General features: G+C 47.7%; 2 protein-coding genes across 2 annotated transcripts; both read right to left on the reverse strand.

Annotated features, from left to right (window-relative positions):
* Positions 1-605: 605 nt before the first annotated feature.
* Positions 606-3,305, reverse strand: CXHXorf65 (chromosome X CXorf65 homolog). Its single transcript, XM_043973639.1, has 6 exons — positions 3,266-3,305; positions 2,866-2,952; positions 2,581-2,715; positions 1,846-1,914; positions 929-1,044; positions 606-731 (listed from the first exon to the last, which is right to left on the reverse strand). The coding sequence occupies exons 1-6, from the start codon at positions 3,288-3,290 to the stop codon at positions 606-608; spliced, it is 558 nt and encodes a 185-aa protein (XP_043829574.1). The 5' UTR covers positions 3,291-3,305.
* A 543-nt stretch (positions 3,306-3,848) lies between these two features.
* IL2RG (interleukin 2 receptor subunit gamma) lies at positions 3,849-7,163 on the reverse strand. The gene is made up of 8 exons (XM_043974455.1): positions 7,015-7,163; positions 6,677-6,809; positions 6,318-6,481; positions 6,014-6,153; positions 5,173-5,335; positions 4,853-4,949; positions 4,590-4,671; positions 3,849-4,269 (listed from the first exon to the last, which is right to left on the reverse strand). Exons 1-8 carry the CDS (start codon positions 7,094-7,096, stop codon positions 4,081-4,083), a joined length of 1,050 nt encoding a protein of 349 aa, XP_043830390.1. The 5' UTR covers positions 7,097-7,163; the 3' UTR covers positions 3,849-4,080.
* Between the last annotated feature and the right edge of the window lie 7,516 nt (positions 7,164-14,679).

Genomic DNA, 14,679 nt, shown 5'->3' on the forward strand with positions numbered 1-14,679 from the left:
TTGGAAAGAACCTTAGAAGTCCAACCTGATGCAGGAATTCCATCCGGAAGGCTTCCCAGGACACAGAAGTCATCAGCTCCCAAAGCAGCCCATCCCACTGTTGGCTGACTCTTGATTCATGTTAGGACACTTTCTCATTTGGAGTCCAAAAGAGCCACCATTGGCCCCAGCTCTCTTCAAACATTGAATTCTGCCCCTGGGATTTTGTCCCTTGTCAACCTCAAGGCTACATGTGCCAGGGTCTTTCAGCTGACCCTTCCCAAGGATGTGATGGTCGGTTCCTTGAGCATCCTGGTCTCCCCTTTCTGGATGTTGATTGCCACTGACCCTTCTTAAAGGGTGACTCCCAGAACTACCTCCAGACCTGCTGGAAATGCGGTCTCACCCAGGGCTCAAGAGAGCAGGACACTCAGGCACCTTTTGTGGAGCATTCTGTAGTTATTCCTAACTCCCCCCTCCCCTGCATCAGACACTTTCTGGAGCCTACAGCCCACCACAAGCCCCCAGGCCATGTTCCCCTGTCACGCATGTCCCCAGCCAGCACTGAGCCAGCAAGGAAAGCTGCTCAGGTAGCGCTACTGCTACTCCACCCTTTATTGACTAACTTAGCGATGTTTGTCTTTCTTGCCGGTGGTTTCAGGTTTAGTCTTGGGAAGTGTAGAAACCCCTCTTCGAGTGGCTGCCTCTTCTTCCACTGTCCCTGGTGTTCCCACTCGTCCTGTAGTTTTGGACTAGATGGGGAGTGGGGAGCAGTTAGTGGCTCTAGGTGGAGGGGATGCTGGCAATTTGAGAAAGTGGCCATGGGACCGGATCCGTTTGGAAATGAGGCACCGCCCAAAAGGCCAGGCAGCAGTGGACAGCAGGGCAAGGGGCAGGGCTGGGGGTGGGGCTAAGAATGCAGATAGGATTGTGAGTAGGCAGGGCCAACAAGTCTCACCGGAATGTTCATGTAAGAGTCTATCGGAGTGATTTTCTTAGCGTCCTGGCCACGGAGCATCTTTATTCGACTCTTTTCCAGATAGTCACACTGTGATTTAAGGGCATCTGAGCCCGGGAAATGAAACTTGAGTCCTCTGGTCAATGAGGAAATGCCCTATCTTCCTTACCGCCACTAAGGCTCACTGAGACCCCAGCTATCCTAGCCTGTGCTCCTCCATCATTGGGGCTTCTTTGCCTTGGCCTAGAATGGACAGCAATGCCAACCCAAACTGGTGAGGACACACCTGAACCCTGGCTTTCTCTAACTACTGGTGAGGAACAGGGGCAGAGGCCTGTGTGGCACGATCCTGGCCCCAGCCTAGGCTAGGGAGGGAGCCATCAGCCGGCAGCCAGCAGAAGCCTTGCCCATAGCTGTGGGAACAGGGAATCAAGGGCATAGTGGTTAAGAGACAAAGGTCAGGGAGCTGGGCTGCAGGGGACATAGCACATACACCACACACATAGACAAATAGCTGATTTGGTCCATCAACTCCCTTCAATCCATTCCTCCCTCTCCCAGTCCCTCGCTTTGGCCTTCAATGCACTTAACACAGCTGAATTTGGATGAGTGACCTGAGTACGTGACCTCCCTCCCCTCACTAAGCTTCTTGAGGGCAGGAGCTAAGTCCCTGGGATCTTGGCACAGGGCACTGCATAGGGCAGCAGGAACTTAGGAAAGGATTGGGGACTTTTCAAGCCTTTTAGAGCATTTGTATCTAAAGCCCCCCCCCCCAGAGGGTTTGGTCCTAGTCCTCTTCTAGGGCCTCTTGTCCACCCCTCCCCCATCTTGTCCTCAGTACCCTCTCTCTCCCCTTTTTCCAGATTATCTTCACGTGTCTTCCCACCTTGCCCCATCATGCTCCATACCCAATAACTCTTGCTCTGGCTCCTTCAGTAGGGGCACAAAAGCCCTGTAGGCATTTTCATTTCGAGTCCCTGCAAACAGAGCTTTGAGCTACCCCCAGTTGGAAGCCCTACCCCGGACAAACTCTTACACTTTCGGACCCCAACTGGAGACACCCCCCCTTTATTTTTTGTTTGTTTGTTTTTTGTTTTTTTTTTTTAGTGAGGCAATTGGGGTTAAGCGACTTGCCCAGGGTCACACAGCTAGTAAGTGTTAAGTGTCTGAGGCCGGATTTGAACTCAGGTCCTCCTGACTCCAGGGCCTGTGCTCTATCCACTGCGCCACCTAGCTGCCCCCCCCTTTATTTTTTCTCTTGGTCCTGAGGCTTCCTTTTGTATCCTCTCCTCGAGAGGGAGGCTGGAGTGGGAGGAGGGAGGAACCTACCCTCTCTTGAGGGCCATTCGGCATCAGAGCACCCTGAGTTTAGAGCTAGAAGGGAGCTCAGAGCTCATCTAGTCTGAATGCTTCATCTTACAAAGGAAGAAAAGAGGCCAGAGAGGTGGCAAGACTTGCCCAAGGTCACGCAGCTTGAAAGTGGCAGAGATCAGATTTGGACCTCTGTCCTCCTACTCCCAGGCCTGGACTCATTTTGCTCTGAGGCAATGTCCCATATTAGGCCCCTGGGGGGATAGTCCCCGGGAAGATGGTACCCTGGGGGGAGGGGAACTTTATTGGGGGGGGCACTACCAAGTTTCTACCTGGTGGTCCACGTTCCACCTTGCAAATGTAGTAGATGTTTCTGACTTGGAGGAATTTGGTGGCTGATTCCCCAGGAAACTTCACCAGAAACAGTAGCTTCAGAGTCCCAGCCTCATCACAAAGGTCAATGAGTTCTGTGGGCAAAGCAGAGGGAGATTCAGAGAGAATAGTAAGGAGCAGAGGTCACGGGGCCAGGGGGCACTCCCTCTGTGGCCCAGGATCGGGTTGAGGGTGGACCTGGTCAGGTTGGCTCCTGTGCCCAGCCCCAGGGGCTGGCTCCTCACCTGAATCATGCAGCCCCACTTTTTTTCGAACATAATGCAACAGTAGCAAGACTGAGCAGTTGGTGTTGGCCAGAAATTGCTGGTTATCTGGAAGACACAGGGGCAGCTGAGGCATCTGAGCCCTCCCTTGGGAGCATTTGTGAGTCGGGGAGGGGGAACTGGCGAGGGGCGGGGAAGGGGGGACGGACCAGAGCCGAGAGGCCACAGCCCTGCCTGTTCTCAAGTCCCCTTGCCAGCCATGTGATGTGACCTCGTGAGTACAGGACAGGAGCAAGATCTGGCTGCCCTCCTCTAACCTACAGAAGGTAGCCAAGGCTGGCAGAGGCTCCCGTGCCTGGGCAAGCACTTTGTAGCCTCTTCCAATGGTCCTGAAGCTCTCTGGTTTTGGCCTGCCCCTTACCTCCATGCTTGATGCAAATGAACATTCTCGGCAGCCTTACTTTCTGTCTCCCGGGAGTTGCTGAAAAGCCATACAGAACTCAAGGTCTGCTGGCCACTGGCGGGGGCAAGGAATGGAATGTGAGGATGGAGCTGGAGCCCATCGACTGGTCAGGGGCAGAGGTGGGCTGCTTAGTGGAGGCACTTGTGGTTAACCAGAAGGATCATGGGTGGGGCCCAGTGCTGTGACTGAGTGATTATGAGGTCAAAGACCACGACAACGACCGCTGAGAGAGGGGATATGTGCTCCTGTGAGCTGAATGGAGTGAGAGCAACGTGGGTGGGGTCCGAAAGACATGAAGACTTGAGGCTGGCTCTTAGGGCCCTGAGAAGTGGGCAGAGAAGGCTCAGAGAGAAGTGGGCCTTTGGACCCCCCCCCCCATTAACCTTTTCTATCTGGGAGCACAACTTGTCCTCCAGGCTGGGCCTGGCCAGTGTTCCACCCCACCCACCCCCAAATGTCCCCCTCCACCCTCGTATACCACAAACATTCATTTCTCATGAACTGAAACTTTATTCCTTTTTTTTTTTTTATTGATCCAGGAATAGTAGGAAGGAGGGAGGGAGAGTCGAGAGAAAGAAGGGCTGGGGGTGGGAGACAGGGAAAAGATTCAGGACAGCTGGTGGGGGGAGCAGGTACAGAGAGTGGGGGAAGTTCCCAGAAAGGGGCCCCAGAAGGAGGAGGGGGCTGAGGGAGAGAGCACTGGGGGTTGGCAGGGCCTCAGGAGGCCCGGGCAAAAGCCTGGCCATTAGCTGTTAGGGTCTCGCAGGCCAGCCTCATGGCTCAGGGTCCGGGCTGTAACATGGTGGAGGGGCCCAAGAAGGGCTGTGCTGGCTGCAGGGGGAGCCCCCCGACCCCTCTGCTTGGGCCCCTGACTTCGGGGGGAGCTCGCTCACGTGACATAGCCTCTCACTGTAGTCTGGCTGCAGACTTTCAGCCAGCCCCTTGGACACACCGCTCCATGTCTGAGAACAGATAGCCACCCAAGGCCAGAGGTCAGCTTGTGGAATGGGGGGAGGGGAGTGAAGGGAGGAGAAGGGAAGGTTCCCGCAGCTGCTGTGAGGAGGGCAGGGATTCTCAAGATCACTCTGGGCCTTCCTCCCTGATTCATTGCTGCTCTGGACTTTTATGGGAGTCCCAGCCCCCAGCCCCCACCCCCCTAGGCGCTGGGCCACATCCTGCCTGCTATCGTGGTCACCCTCACCACACACAAACAGTTGGTCTCTATGTGCTTGGGATCTGCCTGGCACACAGGCAGGCCGACTGTGTCTGTGCATGTTCTCACCGAGAAGTTTCCATGGTACGTGGTAACCAGGTCATCGAGGTTCTTGAGGTTGGGGATCTGGGGCATCAGGATGACCCACACCCTGGGGGGCAGATTAGGCAGCATCAAGGTCCCGCTTCTAGGGACCCCATTGGCAACGAAGTGAGTCAGATGCTGTTCCCCTCCCTCTCCAGGAGCTGCCTGGGCTGCTGGGCACCCTTTTCTAGCCGTCCCCTCCCCTCCCTTCCCCCTCCCTCTGACCCTCCCCTTTTCCTAAGACTCACCGCTCCAGCCGGATGAGCATGACGATGAGGAAAACAAAGCCAATCAGAAGGCCAAGGGGCACGAACACAGTTGTCATCATGGGCCTCGAGAGGGTCCCTAAGGCACCGAAGGAAAGGGCCTTATGTGACAGCTCCCATCCGGGACCCGGAACACGCCCACCACCCCCCTTCCCAGCCACCCATGAAGAGAGATATTTGTCAGAACAGTCTGGGGGAAGGCTGCCATCGTCTTGCTTGGAGGGAAGGTTGGATGATACGGGAAAGGGAAGAGGATTTGGGATTCGGGATTCGAGGTGGAGTTTGGAGTCAGAGGGTTTTACCCCTTGGACTTCTGCCCCCCCATTGGACCACGGGGCTCCACTGACTCCACTGCTTGGCATTGCCACAGTAAGGTCTGAAGCGGCTCTGGACCCGGAACATGTAAAGTTTGTGTTCGTCCACACTGGGCAAGAAGAACTGCTGCCTCTGGTTTACATACTGCTCCTTGGAGGAAAGAGGAGGCCAGAGAAATGAGGGCAAAAAGGAGAGGGCGCCCCCTAGTGAGCAGCCCCTTCCTCAGTTCCTCTCTGCGCCCAGCCTGTTGTGAAAGGTTCAAAGAGAAGTCAAGAGCCAGCAAGAAGCTCAGAGCAGGGCAGTCTGGTCCAGCCCCTTCATTCTACCCATTCTACCGAGGAGGAAAACAAAGGCCAGAGGAAGGAAGGGACTTGTTGAAATCTGGCAGAACAGGGATTTGAACCCAGGCCCTCTGACTACAATGCTAACACTCTCTCCCCTGGACCATGCTGCCTTTTTCTCTCCCTTGGTGGGTCTTAGACCCTGGGTGCCAGGGTTCCTGCTTTCCCTTCGGTTACCCCCTCTGTGTCTGGGGTCTAGTGGCACTACCCAGATGAATTTTCCAGGCTAGTCCCTTGACCTGGAGTCCCAGTCTTCTGTGGTCCCTTTAATGACCATTGAAGGCCCAACCTCCCACATTGGGAAACATATGGAAGTGGGGCCTGAGGCAGGGTGGTGACATTTACCAGTGATGATAAAGAGGCCTGAGGAGAGATGAAAGAAGAACTGGAAACAGGGGAAGATGAAAGTCAGTGGGGGTCAGGGCCTTGCATAACAGGCTTAAGGCCATCCTTGGGCCTGGCCTCCCTTCACCTTCCCCATACTCACTGTCCAACTGGAGTCAATGTCACTCTTATATTGTACCAGGTGCTGCAAACACATGGCCTTGTAACTGCTGGTCCAGTTGAGCTCCAGCTGTGAGTCACTCACACTGTAGACTGTCAAGTTCTCAGGAGCCCAAGGGATCACTGGAGGAAGGACATGTGGGTGGGATCAAATTACCCTCCTATTCCCTCCCTATGCCTGACCCCAATCCCTTGTGTACTATTCCCCCCCTCCCCAGTTCCTAGAACATTATGGGGGAAAGAACAAGCCTCAGCGGCCGGAAGCGCCCTCTCCCCTGTCCTCATACCTAAATCCTTAAGTTTCATTTCCTGCTTGAAATGTCTCCCAGGAGCCCGGAGTTCCACATTGAAGTTGCTGTAGATGTTAATCTCCCCACGGTCAAACCAACAACCCGAAGTGACGGCGCCAGAAAACAAGTATTGGCTACATTCCTTGGGCGGATCCCTATACCTGAAGGAAGAGGTTGGAGGGAGACCAAGAGTTAGTCTAAGAACTTCAGAACCCCAACAGTTAGGGCCCCTGTAACCTGAACTGGGCACACTAGGAAGCCAGTCACCAGTCTCTCCAGTTCCCATGAGGCCTCAGTCTCCCAGCTTATCCTCCTGTGCTCCCCCCTCCCTCTCTTATCCCTGTCTCCCTTCATACCAGTAGTAGAGAGTCAGGTTGGTAGACTGAGGTCCAGAGCCGCCATCCCAGGTACAATTCATAAATTCAACATTGAAGACCCAGCACTCTACCTTTGGGAGGGGCACAGGTGTCGTGGACATCGGTAAGAAATCTGGGTTGGAATCCAGGAGAGAAAACATGAGTAACCATGAGATTAGGAGGGGACCTGAGGAAAGGGATTCCTCGAAGCCCACTTTGCCCCACACTTCCATCCCTTGGAAGGTCTCAGGCCCATTCAGCTGGGGCACCTGGCTCTGATTCCCTTCCTGGCTCTTCCCATCTCCCCTCCACATCCTCCAGGTCCCAGTCCTCCTCACCTGTTGGAGTATCCTGGCTCTTCCGGGGACTGAAGGTGTCCGAGCCCATGGGCACCCCCAGCAGTGCCAGTAACAGCAGCATTCTCAGGCTGGTTGATTGTTATGACTGAGACCTGAGCTTCACTTTCATTCTCTCTTCATCCAAAGCCTGGGGCCCTTCACTAGCTACCCCTCACCACCTACACACTTCCTCTTGTTACAGCTTCCGGTGGAAAGAACCTGGGCCCCCCCCTACCCCTACAATAGGGCCCCACATAGGGACAGAGAGTTGGGTTAGCGTGTCATATAACACAGCCCCCCCAAAACAGTAGGGGGGTGTGCTATTAAGAGAGGAGAGTAAAGGACCTATTGTGATGGCTGGCTGGATTCATGAAAAATAGAACTGGTTCCTTCATCTCTCCTGTTTGTTATGGCTGCATCTGGCTTCACCCTCCCTCCCTCCCTCCCTCCTTCTCTCCTCTCTGCCATCCCTCCACTCCCCCTCCATCCTAGGACCTGATTAACCCTCATTGTCTTGATCCAGTCCGGCCTCCTTAAGGTTTAGAAATGTCAATGGCCTCCCTCCATCATCAGACTAGTGTTACAGGTGGCACTTGAGCCCCAGCTTCCTGAAGTCAAACACTCTTGCCATTTCTCTTACTTTTGCCTTTAATCTCAACTGGGCCCTTGCTACTCAGTAACACTTGGTAGCTATCTGCTAATGACTTCCTAACCAATTCCCCAGAGCAGTTGCCTACAGTCTTTTTGCCAGCTCAATCCCTGCTCCCCTCTCCAGCTTTTGTTTTTTTTAATTGGTGAGGCAATTGGGGTTAAGTGACTTGCTCAGGGTCACACAGCTAGTAAGTGTCAAGGGTCTGAGGTCAGATTTGAACTCAGGTCCTCCTGACTCCAGGGCCTGTGCTCTATCCACTGCGCCACCTAGCTGCCCCTTCCCCTCTCCAGCTTTAATGAAGACATAGGCTAATCACCATGCCTGGAAAGTTCTCCCTCCTCACCTCGGGCCCCTACTTTCCCTGGCTTCCTTCAAGATTCAACTCCAATTCCATCTTCTGCAGGAGGCTTTTTCTAGTCTTCCAGCTCCATCTGAGATCGCATTTTTATTTAATGGTCTATGTCTTGGTTAAGGGAAAATGAGGTGGCACAGTGGATAGAGTGCTGGATCTGGAGTTGAGTTCAAATCCAACCTCTGACACTTACTAGCTGTGTGACCCTGGGCAAGTCATTGAACTCTGACTCTGTTTCCTCATCTGTAAAATGGAGATCATACGAGCACCTACCTCCCAGGGTTGTTATTAGGATCAAATGAATAATAATTGTAAAAGGCTTAACACAATGCTTGGAACATAGAAGGTGCTATATAAATATTAAGTATTATTATGTATGATTTGTTTTTTGCATATTGTCTTCCCCATTAGAATGTGAGCTCCTTGACAGCAGGGGCCATATTTGAGGGTTTTGTTTTGTGGTTTGTTTGGTTTTTACCTTTTTTTGCATCTTCAGCACTGTGGTGGGCACAGAGTAAGCACTTATAAATTCATTTTACAGATGAAGCCGGTAGCCTCTGACCTGAGCACCAGAGAAAGTGACTTATCCAGAGCCGCAATGGTTTCTGGGATTTGAATTCAGGTTCTTTGACTCCAAATGAAGTGCTCTCTCCTATGTTGTTGTTCCAGTTGTGTCCAACTCTTCATGACCCCACTTGGAGTTTTCTTGGCAAAGATGCTAAAGTAGTTGGCCATTTCCTTCTCCAGCTCATTTTACAGATAAGGAAACTGAGGCAAACAGGGTGAAGTGACTCACCCAGGGTCACACAGCTTGTAAATGTTTAAGGTCAAATTTGAACTCAAGCCTTCCTACTCCAGGCCCAGCACTCTATCCACTGCAGCACCACCTAGCTGCTCATAATATATATTACATCTATATATATGATCAGTTGTTTTAGTTGTGTCCTACTCTTTGTGATCCTGTTTGGTCTTTTCTTGCAAAGATACTGGAGTGGTTTGCCATTTCCTTCTTCAAAGTAGTTAATTCTCAAATCTCTACCTCTAGACTGTCTCACCTCTCCCCTGAATTCCTTCCAGTCTTAAACTTTCAGCTGCCTATCAGCCATCTCCACTTGCAAAGCCTGGCCACCTTTTCAAGTTTATATATTCCAAACAAAATCACATGGTCTGCCTTCCCAAGCAAGCCTGCATCCATTACTGTTCTTGCCTAGATCTTACCCTGCCTATCAGATAGCTCCTTTTCAGTCTCCTTTGCTGGGTCATCATCTATTTCTGGCCCACCCAGTGGGAATAAATCTACTGGAACATTTGGAGAAGGGAGTGGTCCCTCAAGGCTCTTACTCTCTCCCTTGGTGATGGGGGTGGAGTGTCAGTGGAATCCCAGTTTCTGTGAGTTCAAGTATTATCTTTGTGCAGATTACTCCCAAATCCAGATCTCTCAATTTCACTTTTGCTCTCACTCTCTCTTTTTTTTTTTTTTGGCTGGGCAATGGGGGTTAAGTGACTTTCCCAGGGTCACACAGCTGGTAAGTGTCAAGTGTCTGAGGCCAGATTTGAACCCAGGTACTCCTGAATCCAGGGCCGGTGCTTTATCCACTGCGCCACCTAGCTGCCCCCCTGCTCTCACTCTCAATCCATTTCCAGATGACCAAAATGATTGTTGAGCCTTGACTCTCTTCTACCCCCAAGTCGTGCCTTCTTCCATCAGTTGTCTAGGACTCTTATGAATTGCCCCTCCTTAACACTCCTTACACTTGTCCTCTTCTTTCTGTTTATATGACGGCCCTCATTCCTAGACTGTTGAAATAGGCCCCTAAGGGGTCTCCCTGTTTGCAGTCTTTCCCCTCCAATCTATCCTCCACAGAATTGCCAAGAGATCTGCCCGTTTTCTTTCCCTACTCAAAAACTTTCAGGGGCGAGCCTTCGCTTGCTGAATAAAGGAGTTCTTGAACCCAGAATTCATGGCCCTTTGCAATGTGGCTCCCCTTCCTCCACTTTCCCCACTCCCCTTCATGCATTCATTCCAGATTCAACCTGTTCCTGAGTGTCCATAAACCATCCCCAATTCTTGGAACTCCCACATCTCGTACCATCTATATTTACAAAGGAGTGAAAGGAAACCGGACTTATAAGCACCTACTGTGTGCCAGGAACTGTGTTAAGTGATAGCCCTCAGGGAGTTTACAATGTAATGGGGAGGGGCAGGGACACCAAGGACTCTGGAGTGGTGGCCAAGGGTAGTGGGTGGGGTCACAGAACAAAGGATTGACATTCCAGTCCCCGAAACACTAGTATTTTAAATCTTTTATTATTTATTGATTTTTAACATTCTTTTTTTTTTTAGTTCCAAATTCTTTCCCTCCCTCCCGCCCCTCCTCATCCATCTAGAAGACAAAAAATGTGATATCAGTTTCACACGTGGAATCATGCAAAACCTTTCCATATTAGCCATGTTGGGGAAAAAAGGCGATACAATTTTTTAACAGTATGAAAATTATCATGTTGTTCCTATTTATTACATAATTTCTGGGTATAGGAATTTTTGAAAATGTCAGACAATGTCTTACCTAGATTTATTATAGGAACACGGGTGTTTCTGGTAGGCAAGATTTTTTTTCCCATATAAGTATTTTATTATTTTCCAGTTACATGTAGAGATAGTTTGCAACATTTGGGTTTTGTTTTTTGGTTTTTTTTGGGGGGGTTTGGTGGGACAATGAGGGTTAAATGACTTGCCCAGGGTCACACAGCTAGTAAGTGTCAAGTGTCTGAGGCAAGATTTGAACTCAGGTCCTCCTGAATCCAGGGCCGGTGGATTCCACTTCGACACCTAGTTGCCCCCAACTTTGTTTTTATAAGATTTCTAGTTTCAATTTTTTCTCCCTCCCTCCCCCATCCCCAAGACAGCAAGCAACCCGATATAGGTTATACATGAAACAATTTTTTAAGTGATAAAAATATGCTTCAGGGTTCATTAGTTCTCTATCCGGAGGCAGATAGCATTTTCCACCATGGGCCCTTTGGAATTATCTTGGATCAGAATAGCTAAGTCTTTCACAGTTGATCATTGCTACTGTATTGCTGTTACTGTGTACAATGTTTGGTCCTGTTTACCTCACTTTATATGAACTTATATGAACTGACAAGTTCATATAAGCATCCTCAGGTTTTTCTGAAACCATCCTACTCATCACTGTTTATAGCGCAATAGTATTCCTTCACAATCATATACCACAACTTGTTGAGCCATTCCCCAATTGATGGGCATCTTCTCAATTTCCACTTTTTTCTTTTCTTTTCCCCCAATTACACGTAAAATCAATTTTAACATCTAGTTTTAAAACTTTGAGTTCCAAATTCTCTCCCTTCCTCTCCCCCCCCACTTTGAGAAGGCAAGCAATTTGATATAGGTTATACATGTGGAATCATACAAAACATTTCCATATTACTCATGTTGTGAAAGAAAATAGACAAAACCCTCAAGAAAAATAAAGTTTAAAAAATATCCTTCGATCTGTATTCAGACATCATCACTTCCTTTTCTGGGGATGGATAGCATTCTTCATCATAAGTCCTTGAGAAGTGTCTTGATCATTGTATTGCTGATAATAGCTACGTCATGCACAGCTGATCATCTGACAATATTGCAGTTACTTTGTACACAATACACTTCACTTTGTATCAGTTCATGTAACTCCAGATTTTTCTGAGAGTATCCTGCTCATCATTTCTTTTTCTTTTTTTTGACTCATCATTTCTTATAACGCAATAGTATTCCATAATACATACCACAATTTGTTTAGCCATTCCCCAATTGATGCGCAACCCCTCAATTTCCAATTTCTTGCCACCAGCAAAGAATTGCTATTATATATATATATATATATATATATATATATATATATATATATATATATATATATATATATAACCTATAGGTCCTTTCCTTTTTTCTTCCTTCCTTTCTTCCTTTCTTTCTTTCTTTCTTTCTTTCTTTCTTTCTTTCTTTCTTTCTTTCTTTCTTTCTTTCTTTCTTTCTGTGAGGCAATTGGTGTTAAGTGACTTGCCCAGGGTCACACAGCTAGCAAGTGTCAAGTGTCTGAGGCTGGATTTGAACTCAGGTCCTCCTGACTCCAGGGCCAGTGCTCTATCCACTGTGCCACCTAGCTGCCCCTCCCTTTGTTTTAAATCTCTTTTTAGATACAGACCTAGTAGTGGCATTTCGAGGTCAAAGAGTATGCATGGTTTTATAGCCCTTTGGGCATAGTTCCAAATTTCTCTATAGAATGGTTGAATTCGTTTACAATTCCACCAACAGTGCATTAGTGTATCATTTTTTCCCACATCCCCTCTAATATTTCTCATTTTTCTCTTCTGTTCTATTAGCCAATTTAATAGGTATGAGGTAGTACCCCAGAATTGTTTTGATTTCTATCTCTCCAATCAATAGTGAGTTAGAGAATTTTTTTCATATGGCTAGAGATAGCTTTGATTACTTCCTCTGAAAACTGTTCATATCTTTTTATTTATTTATTTTTAGTGAGGCAATTGGGGTTAAGTGACTTGCCCAGGGTCACACAGCTAGTAAGTGTTAAGTGTCTGAGGCCAGATCTGAACTCAGGTACTCCTGACATCAGGGCCAGTGCTCTATCCACTGCGCCACCTAGCTGCCCCTGTTCATATCTTTTAATAATCTGTCAATTGGGTAATAGCTCTTATTTTTATAAATACTACTCAGTTCTTTATATATTTGAGAAATGAAGCCTTTGTCAGAGAAACGTGCTTCAAATTTTTTCACAGTTACTATTGCTAACTGTATTTTCCTCCATCCTATTTCCCACCCTCATTTATTCTATTCTCTCTCTCCTTTCACCCTGTCCCTCTTCAAAAATGTTTTGCTTCTGACTACCCCAAATCTGCCCTCTCTTCTATCACCCTTCCCACTCCTTCTCCCTCTCCCCTCCTACTTTCCTGCAGGGTAAGATGGATTTTTATACTAAATTGAGTGTGTATGTATTCCCTTTTTGAGCCAATTCTGATGAAAGTAAAGTTCTCTCACTCCCCCTCACCTTCCCCTCCACTATAAAAGCTTTTTCTTGCTTCTTTTATATGAGATAATTTACCCCATTTCACCTCTCCCTTTCCCTTTCTCCCACTGCATTCCTCTCTCACCCCTTAATTTTTTTCAGATATCATTCCTTCATATTCAACTTACACCAGTGTCCTCTGTCTATATATACCCCTTCTGATTGCCCTAATAATGAGAAAGTTCTTATGAGTTAAAAGTATCGTCTTCCCATGCAGGAATGTGAATAGTTTAACCTTTTAAAATCCCTTATGATTTCCTTCTCCTGTTTACCTTATTATGCTTCTTTTGAGTCTTGTATTTGAAAGTCAAATTTTCTATTCAGCACTAGTCTTTTCATTAAGAATGACTGAAGGGAGCAGCTAGGTGGCGAAGTGGATAAAACACCAGCCCTGGATTCAGGAGGACCTGAGTTCAAATTCAGCTTCAGACACTTGACACTTAACTAGCTGTGTGACCCTGGGCAAGTCACTTAACCCTCATTGCCCTGGAAAAGCAAAAATGAATGAAAGGCCTCTTTTTCATTGAATGCCCATTTTTTCCCCTGATGGATTATAATCAGTTTTGCTGGATAGGTGATTCTTGGTTGTAATCCCAGTTCCTTTGCCCTCTGGAAAATCATATTTGGGATATTGCCTTCTGATCCTTTAATGTAGAAGCTGTTAAATCTTGTGTTATCCTGACTGTGGCTCTACTGTACTTAAACTGTTTCTTTCTGGCTGTTTGAAATATTTTTTTAATCATAAAATAATTTTATTATTTCCAGTTGCATGTAGAGATAGTTTTCAACATTTGTTTTTATAAGGTTTCTAGTTTCAAATTTTTCTCCCTCCCTCCCCTCTCCCCCTCCCCAAGACAGCAAGTAATCTGATTTAGGTAATATATGTACAATCACATTAAACATATTTCTGCATTAGTCATGCTGTGAAAGAAGAATCAGAGCAAAAAAGGAAAAACCTCAAAAAAGAAAAACAACAACAAAAGCAATAGAAATAGTATGGTTCAATCTGCATCTAGATACCACAGTTCTTTTCTTTTTTTTTCTGGATTTGGAGAGCATTTTCCATCATGAGTCCTTTGGAACTATCTTGGACCATTGTATTGCTGAGAAGAACCAAGTATATCACAGTTGATCAACACATAATGTTGTTTGTTGATGCTGTGTACAATGTTCTCCTGGTTCTGCTCATCTTACTCAGCATCAGTTCATGTAAGTCCTTCCAGGTTTCTCTGAAATCCGCTTATGGCATTATTTCAAGGTATTTGGAGAGCTTTTGGGGGGAGCTTAGGTGAATCACTTACTAGCTGTGTGACCCTAGGCAAGTCACTTAACCCCCAATTGCCTCACCCCCAAAAAAATAGTAATTTAGAGCATTTTTTCATATGACTAGAGATAACTTTGATTTCTTCTTCTGAAAACTGCCTGTTCATATCGTTTGACCATTTACAAATTGGAGAATGGCTCACATTTTTACAAATTTGACTCAGATCCCTAAATATTTGAGAAATGGGGCCTTTATCAGAGAAACTTGTTGTAAATCCGCCCCCCCCAGTTTCCTGTTTTCCTTCTAATCT

This window comes from Dromiciops gliroides, chromosome X, assembly GCF_019393635.1.
Source record: "Dromiciops gliroides isolate mDroGli1 chromosome X, mDroGli1.pri, whole genome shotgun sequence".
Taxonomy (NCBI): Eukaryota; Metazoa; Chordata; class Mammalia; order Microbiotheria; family Microbiotheriidae; genus Dromiciops; species Dromiciops gliroides.

What these genes read in the sequence shown, in the direction of transcription:
- CXHXorf65 (XM_043973639.1), bottom strand. Translation starts at nt 3,290, where the DNA reads ATGTTCATTTGCATCAAGCATGGAG. An exon ending in CATTTGCATCAAGCATGGAG is followed by an intron (nt 2,953 to 3,265) that starts GTAAGGGGCAGG and finishes TGTGTCTTCCAG; the next exon opens with ATAACCAGCAATTTCTGGCC. An exon ending in GCCAGAGCAAGAGTTATTGG is followed by an intron (nt 1,045 to 1,845) that starts GTATGGAGCATG and finishes TCCCGGGCTCAG; the next exon opens with ATGCCCTTAAATCACAGTGT.
- IL2RG (XM_043974455.1), bottom strand. Translation starts at nt 7,096, where the DNA reads ATGCTGCTGTTACTGGCACTGCTGGGGGTGCCCATGGGCTCGGACACC. An exon ending in ACATTGACTCCAGTTGGACA is followed by an intron (nt 5,336 to 6,013) that starts GTGAGTATGGGG and finishes CTTTCCTCCAAG; the next exon opens with GAGCAGTATGTAAACCAGAG. An exon ending in ATGCTCATCCGGCTGGAGCG is followed by an intron (nt 4,672 to 4,852) that starts GTGAGTCTTAGG and finishes TCTGCCCCCCAG; the next exon opens with GGTGTGGGTCATCCTGATGC.